This window comes from Salvia hispanica, chromosome 5, assembly GCF_023119035.1.
Source record: "Salvia hispanica cultivar TCC Black 2014 chromosome 5, UniMelb_Shisp_WGS_1.0, whole genome shotgun sequence".
Classification (NCBI taxonomy): domain Eukaryota; kingdom Viridiplantae; phylum Streptophyta; class Magnoliopsida; order Lamiales; family Lamiaceae; genus Salvia; species Salvia hispanica.
The window spans coordinates 32,462,312-32,479,094 of NC_062969.1; the positions used below are offsets into that span (position 1 = coordinate 32,462,312).

At 37.7% G+C, this 16,783-nt stretch overlaps 1 protein-coding gene across 3 annotated transcripts; it reads left to right on the plus strand.

Annotated features, from left to right (window-relative positions):
- The first annotated feature begins 10,481 nt into the window (after nt 1-10,481).
- On the plus strand, nt 10,482-14,336 carry LOC125190864 (ER membrane protein complex subunit 10). 3 transcript variants are annotated; one of them, XM_048088277.1, is made up of 9 exons: nt 10,482-10,873; nt 11,052-11,114; nt 11,211-11,306; nt 11,671-11,721; nt 12,253-12,324; nt 12,441-12,499; nt 12,874-12,961; nt 13,327-13,507; nt 14,021-14,336. In XM_048088277.1, exons 1-8 carry the CDS (start codon nt 10,553-10,555, stop codon nt 13,480-13,482), a joined length of 906 nt encoding a protein of 301 aa, XP_047944234.1. In that variant the 5' UTR covers nt 10,482-10,552; the 3' UTR covers nt 13,483-13,507; nt 14,021-14,336. The 3 variants fall into 3 exon arrangements, with proteins under 3 accessions (XP_047944234.1, XP_047944235.1, XP_047944233.1); XM_048088278.1 differs by having other exon boundaries at nt 13,900-14,098; XM_048088276.1 differs by having other exon boundaries at nt 10,483-10,873; nt 13,327-13,515.
- The last annotated feature ends 2,447 nt before the right edge of the window (nt 14,337-16,783 follow it).

Consider the following 16,783-nt stretch of genomic DNA (forward strand, 5'->3'; position numbering starts at 1 on the left):
GTTTAAGTACTTGTTTTAATTTTTGCTTGCATTTGACTTGAATTCCAGTAGCTACTTAGTTGGAACATCTTTTGGTTTGATAATTTTGAATAGAATGAAGTTTATTGTGGTTTTATTTTGTGTTTCAGCTTGCTTACAATTTCTTTCTGCCTGGTTAGATAGATTAGTAGTTCTACATCAATTTCTGTTGTTTAAGTGCTTGAATCTGCATAGCTTTGTTAGATCTAGTTTTCCTTGAGTGTTTACAAGTTTTAATCGGTTTACGTTTCTAAAAGATGCATGGAATTCGTTTCTGCTTGGTTTTTTCACCCTATCACCTTAGTTTTTTCTTGCTTTCGTTCTTGATTTCAAGTTAAATATTGCATTTAAGAATTTTCGAGCTTGAGAATTCATCAATGGAGTTTGTTAGAACTTGTTAGTTTAGCTTGGTGAAGAAGAAAATATCACAATCTAAGAATGAGACCACTTGTGTTGCTTTTGTTGCTTTTTGCTTTTTGCTTTTGTACTTGCACTTTTTTAGCTTTTCTGCATACCTAGTTTGTTAGTCAGCATGTCCTTTGATTCCCTTTACCTCTTGTCTATCTATTTAGGGTAAGTTTTCACTTTTCATATGCACACTGATAGTCCAGCCTTCACCCTCACATACACATCTTGTTGCATGAAGCATTTAGTTACTTACTGGTCGGGATAGGTAGAGTCCCATTTTATTTTATCGCCTAGGTAAAACTCAACCCCAAAGCATGGTAGCGAACCAACCCTTCCAGAATGTCATCGCAAGTGTATAACGCCTACACCCATCTTTGTGGGATCAATCCTTTACTTTGCTATAGTAGTCAGTTGAAGTGGGTTGAGGTTTTTGATTAGGGAAGATAGGCATAAACCCAATGACACAACTAGGTCTAGGTACCCTCCTAGCCAGTTGACGCACACACACCTGTAGAATCTAGTCAAACTTCTTACTTTCAATGGGGTTGCGGATTGATCGGGCTCAAAACATGCATGGTTTTATTGGGTTTATTGTACTAACATGGCTAATAAGATGCAAAAAGAGTGGTAAATTTGAATGTGCAGAAGTCGGAAAACGAAGAAATAGAAAGTGCAGGGTCAGCCGGATCAACTTAAGAAACAAGTGGAAACAGCATGAAGAAGTGCCGAGTTGATCCACTAAAGCTGCTGAACTGATCCAGTGGAATCATGACTCTATAATGATGAGTCACCGGAGAGAGAAAGAGCAAAGGCCTTTTCTAGAAGGGGCAGAAATGTCAAAGGCAAAATGGGCTTAACCTAGGGATTTGAGCCCAACATGCGCTCTATAAATACAGAGAGATTGCATGAATTCCAGACGGTTCATCACTCATCAACTTCACTCACTCAAGTTTTAGCTTAGTTATGGAGTAATTTAGTAGCTGTCGAGGAGTCATTCACTTTCAAGCTTTCAAGTTCTCAGCTCTTCTTCCTCACCAAGGGAGACGAGGCCAGATCCGTGAAGAAGTCCTTTTAGATCATCATCTGTGTAGTCTTTTGAGGATTTTGAACAATTTACCTTCTGTTATTTTCATCGCTTTCGTAGTTCCTAAGTTTAATCATGTTTTTCTCTTAATCGCTACCTAGTTTATTTCGTTTGCTGTTCGATTTGCGCAAGAATTATGTTCCTTGTTTTACCGAAGATCTTAAATGAAATTGAGTTTTTTATGCAAGCTTGGTTAGATCTAGTGTTTTCAGTGTTGATTGGTTTTGTTCGTTTCAAATCTGCTCTTTTACTGCTTTCCCGTAGGTAGATTTACGTTTATGTTCTTTAACTTGCATGATTTACTTTCATTTAGCTTAGTTCTGTTTTAGTTAAGTGCAATTCTCATGGATCTGTGTTATTTAGCTCTGTTTTCATATTTCATGTTGATGCTCAGTTTTGGTTTCCATTTATGCTTCTGTCAGTAGCTTAGATTAGAAGTAGAAGGTAGTTAGTTGCAACCGCCGTCGTCGTCACCTTTTCCTTTATTGTCAGCTTTTCCAAGTGTGCGCGTGGATGTGTCAGTGGTCCCGCGTAATTTTTATTCTTGCTATTTTAGTTTAGTTGATCCAGTCAAGTCAGTAGTGTAGAAGGTGCTCCCATTTAGTTTATCAGTTCGCTCTAGTTTAGTCCAAAACCCCAAAAATTTAAAGCGTGGCCGCAGCCGACCCTTCTGAATGTCTCGTTCTCAACTCCAACCGCATCCTTCTCTGAGGGATTCTACCCTTACTCCCCTGTGCTAGCTTAATAGTGTAGTGGGGTTTAGATTTTGAATACTCTCCTCGTCTTTGTTCACACACAACGATCGTAGTTGTCGCCCAGCTTGAATAGGTCAAAGTTAAACTTGATCAGGTTGTGTGCTTACGTGCTTTAAAATCTACTTGTGAAAAGAGACAAAAAGAGAGGTTTTTACGGATCGATGTTGAATTTTCCTTCCCGGACACAAACTCCTGGGTTTCACCCTTGTAGGTAGCCCAAATCTCGGAGCAATCACACTCTCCTCATCATCATTGTGCCCATAGTAGTGGAATATATTACACAAGTCACCCATTGGAACTCAATCCTCTCAGGAATGCGGGAACGGTGGTTTCGGTACACCTTTAGTGTGCTGAGGAACTCCAAAGTGAGCTTCCAATATGAAGGCCATCGTCCAGAAAATATATTAGCTAGGCCATCTCCCTCTCCGATGTTCCACAATACCCAAAAGTCCCCCAATATGCCCACAATGGTAAAGAGCAACTAGTGTGGGTATCTTGAGGGCACAGTAACCCTCGTCAAGACTCTCTTCCACATATCTTTTTTTATCATTTCTGGCAATAGTGATGCCATAGCTTCTCGCACTCTCCACTATCAATTTGAACACAGAATGCAAGTTGGCATAAACATAAACCATCCTAATTTGTATCAATGCATATCTGATAAGTCGTATTCTAAGCCTTGGTTATGGGTCAGTATGTCGTGATTTACATGTATTATCTTCAAAAAAGTTGCTTAAGTGTGCAGGATAAAGGGGTCCAAGTCAGTAGGAGACAGTTCGGATGACGCAGGTGAAAAGAGCGCTAGAAGGGTGCAATACTGACCAGGATGCATGCCAGAGAAAAGGCTCGAGATGGAGAAGAAGGATAGCTGGTATGATCATAAACAAGGGCAGAAAAGTCAAATTACGAAGGAAGTCTACCCTAAAAGCAAGGGCAAGCCTCCCTATAAAAGAAGCCACTTGGAGAGAGAGAAAGAGTTCCGAGTTCGAAAGTCCAACTACTACACTTAGTGAAAATTCTCTCTAGAAGATAAGTTCCTTCAGCATTGTTCAGTTCTTCTCGTTCCTCACCACAACTATGGTCACCTGAAGTCTAGAAGTCCACCGGAGAGTCATCATCCTATCGTTCCAGCCAGTTTGTCGTCGTAGTATAGCAGTTTCATTGCCCGGAGTGGCATAAACAATCTTTAATTACTTTCCTAGTTTAAAGTTTACTTGCTTTTTTCGTTGGATCTGTTGCAAACATTAATTCTTGTTACCTTTTGAAGTATTTCGTGAAGATCCGAATGTTTTTAATTATGAAGTTTCTATTTCGCATGTCTCTTTAGTTTGAAGTTGCTTCGTTCTGCCTAGGAAAGTTAGATCTAGTTGTAGATTTTAATTTCTAAGTGTTGCGCATGTTCTCGTTGAGTAATCTAGATCTGGAGTTGCTGATTGAAGTTTGAAGTTATGTTTCAGTTTAAGTTTTCGTGCATGAGTTTCCTAGTTTGCAATGTCATCACCACCTTGCATGTTAGCCAGTAGGAGTAATCTGCAGTTTAGCCGTTAATCTTAATTTTAAGCATTTAATCGATGGATCTGGTGTTTAATTTTGTTGATCTGATTTCATCCATGGAGTTTGAGTTCATGTAATTTCTGTTGATACTTGTTGAAGAAGAAAACATCACCATCTACTTTTGCTTTGGACCACTTTACTTTTTAGTTACTTTTTTGTTTTTGTCTTTTACTTTCCCTATTTCCACGAACACAACCACATGTCGGTCACTTTCCCCCACTAGTCAGTAGAGTACCATCTTTAAATTCCGTCTAGGTAGAATCTCAACCCAAAGCGTGGTAGCTAACCAAAACCACCCAGGAGTATCGCCACAGTTTTTTTTTTTTTTTTTTAATCAAACACCAAGCGGTGGAGGGTTCGTGGGTCCCTCATCCCTATAATTCAGAACTCAAGTTAATACAATACTTGGCCATGCCCAAAAGTGACGTGCCGGAAGATACATGACAAACCGCCTTAACAACCTTTCTCAAGGGCAAAACAAACTACACAAACATGAGAAATCAAAGGCAATATCACCATAAGAGTAAGCGTGGGACAAGCTAAGAAGGCTGGACACCACCTACTCTAAGGCGACCACGAGGGAGCTACAGCCGATTGTCATCAACGGGGTTCGAGGCTTAACCGTGGTCCTCATCATACCACAGTTATCCAACCGTGTCCATCCTTGTGGGATTCGACTCTTACCTACACTATACTAGCCAGTAGAAGTGGGTTGAGGAATTTGTTTGATGTGCCAGGTTACGGTTGTCGTGCCAACGACTCAGCTAGGTTGGGATTTTTATCCTAATCAGTTGGACGCACTCCCTTTAATTAACACGAACCCCTAACCTGTGTAGAAAATAAAGAACATCAATATCCCGATCAAATACTCAAGTAAGTTACAAAGCAACAAATTATGTCCATAAAAATACCATCCCCAATGCATAGAGAATAAAAAATATCCAAAAAAAGTCAACAATCTCTAAGAATCGAAAAATAACACAATTCATGGAAGTAATAACAATACTATGAACATGATTGTGAAGTTAAACAGTTAAGAAAAATAGGGGAATCACCAAAGCTTTACTGCACTATTCATCACCATCAATAAAATTCAAAATTTAATCGTTGAAAACATATAAAATCAGCATCAAACTCGCCCCCCATCATAAAATATGTTTTTCAATGAAATATCTAAACAATAAATGCAATTTCTAAGGAAGAATTTGAATGAATAGCTCATAAATTTAAAGGAGAACATACCTTTGGCTGGAGAGGTTTGAACGTTGAAAACTTGAAATAAGGATTCAAATGAGAGTGTGGGTGTGTGAATTTGAAAAATAATTGGTGATTTTAAAAAGTGCGTGTCGTGTGCAAGGCAGAAGTTTGAATATGGGCAGATGCTGTTCTTACAGCGCAAATTTCATCGGGCCGCTACGGCCCGCCCTAGGCCCGGCCTGCTCCTCCAGTCCCTCCATTCATACACACTTAAAGTAAATACACTGACTGCTGTGTTTTGTGAAATGGCTCTGCAAATTAATATTTTTTTGTGCACAAAGATATGCACGAAATTTTTTGAAAATAAAATTGAAAAGCAATAAGAATAAATAAATAAAAGGGAAAGAAAACGTTGGGTTGCCTCCCATCAAGTGGTTTACGACGTTAGCTTGACGTGATGTGGTTCTTCAAGTAGGAGGACCAACACCTTTAGTATTTGCAACTGCGAACAGAACAAATTTTTTGTACACTTTTGATACGCTCGGATTTTGCACTATTTTAAGGCCTTTATTTAGTCTGTTTTTAATATCAAAATCACAATTCATGTCCATATTTTGCATATTTTCTCTATTTTGGTAGTTTGACGTGCTTTGTGAGATTTGTGCATATTTGAGCCTAAAACGTCTGGAAAAAGTCAAAGTTGGAAATCTGGAGCGTTCCTGAAGTCCAGCGGTCTGCTGCAATATGCGCAGCGACCGCCGCATCAGTAGCGGCCCGCTCCGGAGAAAGTTGTGCTGAAATCAAGAAGACGTCCAGCGACCGCTGGAGAGTGTGCAGCGACCGCTACAAAAGCTTCCGAAGCTACGGGATTATTTACAGCGACCGCTGCAACACAGTGTTGCGATCGCTGTCCAAGAGTCAGAAGCTACGGACCATTATGCATCGACCGCTGGCCAAGGTGCAGCGGCCTGCTGCGAAAATGCGGCGCACAGATTTGACCTACTTTCTCCCCAAGATTTACCAATCTTAGTCATTCTTACCTTATTCTGACAGGACTCGAAATTTCCCCTATAAATTATTGGTTTTGCAGCGGAAAACTATTTAGTTTGATTGAAAGATTTACATCTAAACATGCTTTTATCATATTGTAAACTAGAAATATGTTCATAGGCATATAATCACAGATCGTACTGAATATATGCAATTAAAATCATAAGATTTACCATATGAATTCAAGTAATTGAATTCGAAGTCCTTCTTAAATTGATCTCTACCACGGATCTTCTGATCTGTTCCCTTTAACTCGAAATTGACCTTTGTATGGGAAAAGCTTGTCAAATCCTCAAAAGCCGGAGAAGAATTGAAGGAGAACCCTATATACCGATTCTTCACTCTTGATTGCAGAGAACGAGAAAAATAATATCTGTAGAATCATAATCTGTCTTCTCTTCTTCTCCCTTTTATATTAAGTTAATTATTTTGGGCAAGACCAGGGATCTGTGGAGGATTTGGATTGGGCCTCAGTTCAGGCTTTCACTAATTAAATTAAAACTAATTTAATTCAAGCCCAAACTTAAATATTATTATCATCCACTATAGATATAATATTGACTGCCCGTCCAAATCGAAATTACGAGTATTCCGGGACTTCCTCTTTAATTAAATCATTTCTCGTGTTAAAGATATAAATATCCATTAATTAATATCAAGTATGCTATACTTTTATTAATTAATTTCTTTTTCCAAGAGTGGTCTAGTTCAGAAACATTATTTATTATTCATGGAATAAATTCCAACTGACCAGTTTTCTGAATAATAAAACCTTTTTCTAAACACCTCTTAACGATACTATCAGACTGGCCTCTCCCAGCACACGACGTCCACTTTAAGGTAACACAGTCAGTTCTATGCAATGCTTTGCAAAAGAGAAAGAAGAATTTCACAACCTATATAGGCTTTGGCTACCTATCGTGAAAGGTTGCAATGTTAGTCCGCATATTTCTAAGCCTTACTAAAATAAGATGACATTAGTGTGGTATAGCACTGAACGGATCTAACAACGAGACGTGTCTTTATGCTATCTACTGAAAGACTAGTCTTGATAATTATTAATCTACATAAGTTAGCATTGAGCATACGGTATTGGTTATGCACTACTTTGACTTATCAAATGGTGCGGATTTTTCGCAACCCAATAATCCTGATATATTGGGTAAGTAGTGGTGATTAATATCTAGCGGTGCTAGGATTGCTATTATGTTAAATTGCGCGCGAGGTGAGTCTCGTTTGATAATGTACTCAAGCGGAGCTCGAACAAGGTTTTATTATTCAGAAAACTGGCCAGTTGGAGTTTTATTACTCTATGAATAATAAATAAGTGTTTCTTGCTAAGTCCACTCTTGGAATTAATAAGATGTTAATCAATTAAAGTCCATAGCAGACTTCAATTAATTAAGACATTTATATCTTAAGCGCGGGAAGTAAATAATATAAATAACGAAAACCCGGATTACTTGTAATTTCGGATTTGGATGGGGAGGTCAATATTACTTCTGTAGTGGCTGCTCGTATATTCCAATATAAGCTTGTATTAAACTGTGGATTCAATTTAATTAGTACTACCTCCGTCCCCCAAATTTTGACACAGTTTACCATTTCGGTCTGTCCCCGAAAATTTGACACACTTCACTTTTATCATTTTTGGTAGTGGACCCCATATTCCACTAACTCATTCCTACTCACATTTTATTATAGAACTAATACTTTAAAAGTAGGACCCACATCCCACCAACTTTTTCAATTTACTTTTCATCACATTTCTTAAAACCCGTGCCGAGTAAAAGTGTATCAAAATTTGGGGGAGGGAGGTAGTAAAAAACTAATTGGAGTGAGCTCATTCCAAAACCTTCCATAGATCCATGACTGGGCTCAATATGAACTTAATATAAATAGGGGAGTAAAGGAGACAGCTTTAAGTTTTTGAGAAAATCACGTCCCCTCCTTTAAAAAGAGTAAGGAACTATTTTTTCTTATTTTTCTCCTCCGTGAATTTTTCAGCTCTCCTTCGTGAGAAAGTTCTGTCTTCTTTATTCAAGTCCTAGTATTTTGATAAGATCAGCCCACCCTGATATCGAGATACAATTCGGGAACCGGTCAGAAGATCCGTGATCTAGTATTGAAGATCATCACATGGAGAAGGCGCAAGCAATTGATGATTCTTTGGAGAATCAAATCGGTAACTCTAAACTATAGAATCACGTTTTAGGATTACTTTATGTGAGCATGAATTATTTGCGTTCTAGCATGCAATTATCTGTTTAACATATGAATTGATTAATCGCATAATCGGTCAAATAGATCTGTGTCTAATTTATTTGTTTTGTACTAGTCTTCCGCTGTGCAAGGAATTCAAACCCCAGCAGTCCACTAATGAGGGTGTTGGAGATGCTGTTGGGGACGGTGGGGGGATACAGATGAATGAGTCGAGCGGCGAATACAAGTGTTTTTTTTTTTTTTGAATGGTAGGATTTTTTATTTTTATTTCAATGAAGTATGTTTGATTTTTTCTACATTTTTTTTCAATAAATTTTGTTTTTATTATTTTAATATTTAATAAACCTCAATAATTAAAATAAATTACATATGGATGTGAGATAGATTAAAATAGATTGAGAGGGTTGAAGATGGCTATAAGATAGATATACATATAATTTTGCAAAATATAAGAAAATTTAATACTCCATCTGTCCCCCATTAGGAGTCACACTTCCGTTTCTGCACTCGTTTTATAAAAATAATAATAAATAGTTAAGGTGGAGAAATGGTAAAGTACGAGAGAGAATAATGTAGAGAAAAGTCTTGTCTGCATTATTCTCTCTCTTACTTTACCATTTCTCTACTTTAACTATTTATTATCATTTTTATAAAACGAGTACAGAAACGAAAGTGTGACTCCTAATAGGGGACGGAGGGAGTAGTACTTACATTACACGGTACAACTCGGAGAGGATCACCTCATTCAAATAATACACCATTTCATACTACACTAATAAAATAATGACATGTGGATATTTTTTAAATTAATAAAATAAAAGACCAAAAGATTAATTATCATCATACATATCCTCATACACCAACATTTTAGATTAATTAGCATCGTACATATCCTTCATCATCCCTCATACACCAACATTTTAGATTAATTATCATCGTACATATCCTTCATCATCCGGCTTCCTGTTCGCCTCGTTTTGGGCAACGATGCCATGTTTTTCACCCGATTCATCTTCAATCTTGTTCTCCTTCTCTGCCTCCCATTGTCAACTATTGATCCTTCCACGGAAGAAGCACCTCCAGCCTCTGCTTCGACAGGACGCTTCTCGTGATCTTCGGATTTAGGGGAGCTTAGATTGCCAACATTACCCCCTCTCCATCGTCTTGGTGCTTCACATCTTCATCCCCTGCCATATATTATTTGAAAAGACAGTTCAACTCAAAATCAAGGATAACCACAACACACACATTATCTTAAACTAATTGTTTGAATCTTACTATGTGAGTTCCTTAGAAAATTACAAATCATGAGAGGGGAAAAGGGGAAAAGATATCATTTTTCCCATTCAACAATCCTTGGAATTCAGCCCTTCACCAATCATCAGAAACCTCACAAACAAAGCTTAGCAATTACGCTAGGAACCACTTCCAATTATTGCACAAGGCACAAACACAAAGAACAATAAAACAGGTAGCTGATGTAATAATGATGCTTAACAAAAAAATTGCAAGAACATACGCACACAATAAGAAACCATTGAACTACACACATTAGATTAGAAAAGAAGCAATTTTGAAAAGATTTTCGTGCAGTAAAAGCAAAGAGTTACGAACTGTGAGTGTGAGCAGGAGCAGAATCAGAGCGATTGTTGGACTGATTTTGATTTTCCTTCTTCTTGGCAGATTTTCGCTTCTTCGCATGGCATGATGATCGGATTAGATGAAATCTACCAGCCGAATAATGAAATTTTATTATTTCCAAGTACAGCTTTGCTGACGCTGTGTGTTGCAATGGTTTTGATCTGAGAAAGTTGAATAATGATGACAGTAAACAAGACAAGGTTGGAGAATGGAGAGAGACTGGAGAGCTTTGTAGGGAGAGAACGAATTGTCGGGGATGATGCATTTGGGGGTGATTCTGATCATATTAGTTGCATATAACGTAGCCCGATTCATGAACTGGTTGCTGTATCTGAATCTTACTAGCATTTTGATCACCCGATTTCAGTTCAGCTTGATTGATTAACTAAATGTTGGTGTATGAGGATATGTATGATGATAATTAATCTTTTATTCTTTTATTTTGTTAATTTAAAAAATATCCACATGTCATTATTTTATTAGTGTAGTATGAAATGGTGTATTATTTGAATGAGGTGATCCTCTCCGGGTACAACTTATTTCCACTAGTTCTACTCGAACAGATATACATATAGACTCGAGAGAGATCACAGCAAACCGACGAATCATCGATTGAATCAATATGGCGACCACCACAATCGCCCGAATTCTCTCTTGCTTTTTCCTTCTCAACATCGTCCTTCAACTCGCCACCACCTCCTTTGCTTTCCAGTCCGACGAACTCCTCGTCGACGACGACGAATTCGGCCTCGAGGGCGGCCGCCTTCCCGATCCGCCGCCCGAAACCCGCCCCGCCACTTCAACTCGCAGACGTTCCGCAGAATCGGGTTCGGATCTCGACTCCAAAATACAGTTCCAGCTCGAGCACGCCTTTGGGGACTCCGATTTCTCGCCCGCCGGGACTTTCACTGCTCGCCTCAAAACGTGGCCCAATGGCGGCCAGGTAATCTCAGTACCTTGTGCATAGAGAGTTGTTCTCGGTAGAGTGGATTTATTTGGTGAATTGGTGTGATTGAATTGTGGTAGGATAACCCTAATTAGGGGAAAGTAAATTCGTTTTGTTGTGACTCTATGCTTTTGTTGGTATTTGGTTGAATCTCACGAGATGTGCTTAATTACAGACGCTAACGAAGCTTCGGTTCTCGAGGAATGCCTTAAGTCAGACTGATAAGGAGAATTTCGAAGTAAGATTTTCATTGCAATCTCTATTATTCGCGGATTGAGTTTGGAAATTTTGAAAATTTATGATTATGCTAAGCATCTGTTGTATAAATATACAGAGACTTATAGAAGGAGATGACTTCTATCAGATAAGACTTCCATCAAACTTGCTAAACCCGCCTGGAAGAGAGCACGTCATCTCATCTGTGAAGGCGGTAAGATTAAAGTGAATGTAAACATTCAATGTTTGTAGTTCCAACTACCTTAGGTTACTAGGTAGTACTTTGTTTGCATGCGTATTCAGCTGTTTCATATTGATTTCGTGTCAGCTGCTGCAGATTGGTTTTCTTTGTTTATAAAGAAACCATGAAGAGGTTTCCTAGTTAGCTAGGTTTGTTATTGAAGTGTATGTTCTGTATGGCACTTAATGAAACAATTGGCTGGTTATGCTCCTCTGCAGCGATTCCATTCAAAATTTTATTGCTTGAGTTTTTGCTTATTTTGGTAACTATTAGCTAATTTGGTAATGGGTAGGACTATGTCATTAGACTCATTACTAATTTTTAAATTTGCTCACAGAGATGTCTTTCGCAGCGGGATGCACTCGATGAACATTTTGTCATAAACATGGTAATGGTTCCTGAACAATGATTTTTATGTTGGACTATTGTAGCTCGATTGTTACTCTTGTATATGATGCTGGAATGTGTGTATCAATAGACTTACTTGGCATCTATCATTAAGGGGTTGACGAGACTAACCCATTTTCTTATTTATTTATTCACCGTAAACTTATCCCCTCACAATTACGAATTTTTGCTTATAGTTTTACCTGAAATGTTTTTGAAACACAAGTCCGTAGAGTATCTCAACTATGAAGTGCAACTTAGTTTGTAAGACGCTTCCCCTCCAACTAATACGCCAGGGGTTTCAGTCACTACGGCCCCAAAGTAAATGGGGACCATAAGACGATTATTGACCATCTTTTTAAAAAATGTGCTTAGAGCATCTCGATTTGATATTTTGCTGAAACCTTAAACACAAGAGTCCTGATTTAAAAGTTATTGAAAGCTGAAACCGTATTGTGTATGTAAATATCTGTTTTTGAGTTTTAATAACCAACTCTCTCATGCTATACCTTTTCTTATTACTATATTGCAGGACGGTGTGAATGTCTTGGGCGTTAATTATGGTCCACCTGGATCTTGCCAATATCCCCGTGTATCAAGACCTGTAAGATTTAACTAGAACCCTCTTACCTTTTACCATGATCCATCATGAAGTGTAGCAGCTAGTTCTAGTGCTAAAGCTTGATTTCTTATGCATTGTCCTTCACCATTTCTTTTCAGCCTACGAAGTGGTCTTTCAACTCTCATACGCTTTTGAAGTATAGTAATGAGGTTCTTAGGTAAGATCATTTCATCAACAATTTGCTTAACAGTAATCTATTAGATTTATCATATATGTGTTGGAATTTCTGTATTCAATTTTGCTGCCAATGACTATGAATTTGCACTGCTCCTCACAACAATGGCACTTTGCTATCTAATTGTTGAATTTGATTAGTCTTCATTCTATAACTGTTCTTTTTGATTGAGGGCGTTAATTTTCTTAATATATAGTCGTTGGTTTGAAGCCTATTTAATATTCTCAAGTCCTATCTTTTATAGTCATTAACATCCCATTAAAGATGGTGGTAAATAATGTCAGTTTCACATGTTTGTCTTAATTGCTGCGCTTCTGGTTTGATGATATCATAAAGGGAGTTAACATATGATGCAGAACTCCAGTATTTACAGAAGCAGTTCTTGGAGAGAACGGAGAAGGTGAAGAATTGAAACCACCGGAGAGGTCCTTCTGGGCTAAATATGTAAGATTAATTGCTAAATATTCACCTTGGTCGAATTGGTATTATGGAATACTACTCCCTCCGTCCGTGCTTAAATGTCCCATATTTGACCGGCATAGGCTTTAAGAAATTGTTTGACTTTATGCAGTAACATAGGCTTTAAGAAATTGTTTGACTTTATGTAGCAAAGGGGATAGAAAAGTTAGTGGAATGTGGGGCCACTTTTATATATTGGTTTTATAATAAAATATGAGGGGAATGAGTTAGTGGAATGTACTTATCAAATATAGTAAAAGTGAAATGGGACATTTAATGGCGGATGGAGGGAGTATTATTTTACTTCTCCATAAGTGCTTAAACAATTTTATGTTTCTGTATGTCTGCAGTGGATGTACTTAATTCCTCTTGGGCTCATAGTCATGAATGCCATGACTCAAGCCATGAACCTGCCTGAGGAACAGGGTGCTGGGCAACCAGGCTCGCAAGGCCCACAAGCAATATCAGGACGTGGTCAGGCTCCTGCAGTGCGAAGAAGAAACTAGTTATTGACAGATGGTCTGCGAGAAGGTCTTTCAGTACGCATCTCTTAACTTTTTCTCTAAGCTCTCTGCATATTTTGTTTGTTTGACTGTTTGTTGTTTTGGTGGGTATTTACTGGGATAGGGCTGGGATAATTTGGGATATCTTGTAGAGGAAGCTTACATTTGGATACAGTTATTAGCATTAAGGAAATTTACTTTTTTGTATTATTCTAAAACTTTGACTTCCAATATATTTGAATCTGTTACCATTATATTTTAGCAGCAAACATAATACTGAATCCATGGTTATGATCCCATTTATCTTATTATTGATCTCTACAGCTAATATGATGATGGTTAACCTATCAATTTGGGTCGAGTCTTTAAATATATTTTTTTACGAATAACAACGTAGTTGAAATATGTTCCTTGTTGCAGTGGAGCTGCCATTGATGGGGATGCTCTATGATATGCTGCACATAATTTTTGAATCATCAACTTGAAACACCGTATTTATTCCAACGTTCAACTTTTTATGATAGTGTCTCCAACGGTGCAGGTTGCTGTAGGCATTGTACTAGTGGATCAAAGGATCTCTGCTATCGAAGAGGAAATGCATTACCAAGTAACATTTCGTCCAGCATATTTGAAAAGACTGCTTCTATTCATCAATGGATGTAATTTGTTATGGTTGCTTTCATTTAGGTTTCTCCAGTTTTTCTCTTTAGTTCTTCTTTCAGAAATATAGACCAGTCTAAATTGTTTTAGCATCTCATGTTAGTATCAAAATTGTGGCATGTCTGTGAAAAGATAGACACACTTTAACTGTAACATGATATTAAATTACTAATTGCTCCTTGATATTTGCACTGAAATTGATATATTCATGTACATTTATTGCATTTATGTAATGAATTACCTTTTGTAAGTTTGAAAGTATAATACTCCCTCCGTGCAATAGGAGTCTTATTTGATTATGACACGAGTTTTAAGATATAAAGAAAATTGGGTTGAATAAGTTAATAAAATAGGAGTCTCATTTATATGTATTCGTTTTATAATAAAATGTGAGTAAAATAAGCTAGTGGAAATATGGGGTCTACTTACCATTTATGGTAAAAGTGAAATATGATTCTTATTATGGGACGGAGTGAAATAGCAAAACATGACTCTTATTGTAGGACAAAGTGAGTAGTTTTTCATAATTACATTGATTTGTGCCTTTAAAAAAAAACACTTTATAACGATTTCACAATTACATTGATGTGCCTTTAAAAGAAAACCTTTTACGATTCATCTCTAATGATAAAACAAAAAATCAAACTCATATATTCCTACAGGAAAAAGCAAAAGTTTAGAAAAGTTTAGAGCTTCCAACTTTTGACACTAACGCAAAAATATAATATGATATGAGTATTTACAAAATTAATGAATTTGTGTTAAATTTAACTCCTTGTTCCATAAAAATATAACCATTTGAAATGACACAAGAATTAATGCACAATTGGTAAAGTAAGAAGGAGGAGTAGGGTACTTAAAGTAGTTTTAGTGGATAGTGAGACCCACATTATTATTAGTGTTTAATGAGTTGTAATGGTAGGACATAGTGGTATAAGTTGAAAATAAGTTGATATATATAAGTAATGAGTTGAGGACTGTTGTGATTAGCACTCTGAATTCGAAGAAGAAAAAACCCTAATTGAAGAACACGAAAGGTGCGATAGTTGAAGAGAGAAATGGAAGATATTTTGACCGAAAGCTAAAAACTCATTTTATTGAACTGACTCTATTTGATACAAAAACTTTACTCTTATATGAATGAGTAAAAAACCAGTAAGGCTAGTCAACTGACTTTTCAACTATCTAACTAACCTCATTTACACACTATAGCTGAATACCAATCCACCTAATAACAATCTCCACCTTGGACTAAGTATTCAGCTTCAGACATCAACAGTACTGACATTCAACAGCCTCAAACAGTAATCAAACTTCTCCTTACTCAAAGGCTTAGTAAGCATGTCAGAAGGGTTGTGGGCTGTGTCGATTTTCACCACCTTCACTTGCCCATTCTCCACCTCATCTCTGATGAAGTGAAGCCTCACATCTATGTGTTTGCACCTCTCATGAAACACTTGGTGCTTTGCAAGACAAATTGTTCCACTGTTGTCACAATGGATGGTCACTGCTTCCTGATTAATACCAAAATCTGCTGCTATCCCCTTTAGCCACTTACTTTCCTTCACTGCTGCAGTCATAGCCATGTACTCAGCCTCAGTAGTAGATAACACAACCACACTCTGGAGTCCAGATTTCCAGCAAATGGTAGATCCATAAAGTGTAAACACATAACCAGTTTGAGACCTTCTTGTATCCAGATTAGTGGCATAATCTGAATCACAAAAGCCAAGTATTGCATCACCACTTGTGTCTGACCGCTGCTCATACAATATTCCCATATCACCAGCTCCTTTCAGATACCTTAAGGTCCACTTCAAAGCACTCCAATGTTCCTTGCCATGATCTGTCATGTATCTGCTTGTTGTACTGATAGCATAAGCTAGATCTGGCCTAGTACAAATCATCATATACATGATGCTTCCTACAATGTTTGAGTAGGGAATTAAACTCATTTTCGCCCTTTCCTTATCTGTCTTAGGCTTTTGATCACAAGATAGCTTGAAATGCTGGGCAATGGGTGTTTCAGTGGGCTTCATATTCTCTATACCAAACTTCTTCAGAGTTTTCTTGATGTAATCTGACTGGAAGAGCCATAACTTCCTTTTCTTCCTATCTCTGACTATATCCATGCCCAATATTCTCCTTGCCTCACCCAAGTCCTTCATCTCAAAATTGGCCTTCAACTGCTCTTTGACCTTGTTAATCTCACCAATATCAGGCCCTGCAACTAACATATCATCAACATAGAGCAGCAAATACACATCTGGTGATCCTTTCTTCTTTTTGATATAGACACAGTTGTCATATTTGGATTTTCTAAATCCATGCTTACTCATGCTTTCTCCAAACTTCTTATACCACTGTCTAGAGCTTTGCTTTAGGCCGTATATGCTCCTCTTGAGCAAACAAACTTTATTTTCAGAACCAGGCACCTCAAATCCTTTTGGTTGGCCATGTAAATTGTTTCCTCAAGCTCTCCATTCAAGAAAGCCGTTTTAACATCAAGCTGTTCCAGAAACCAATCTCTCTGTGCCACCACAGCAAGAAGCATCCTAATGGAAGTGTGCTTCACCACAGGAGAGAACACTTCATTAAAATCAACTCCCTCCTCTTGAGTGAAACCCCGAGCAACCAACCTTGC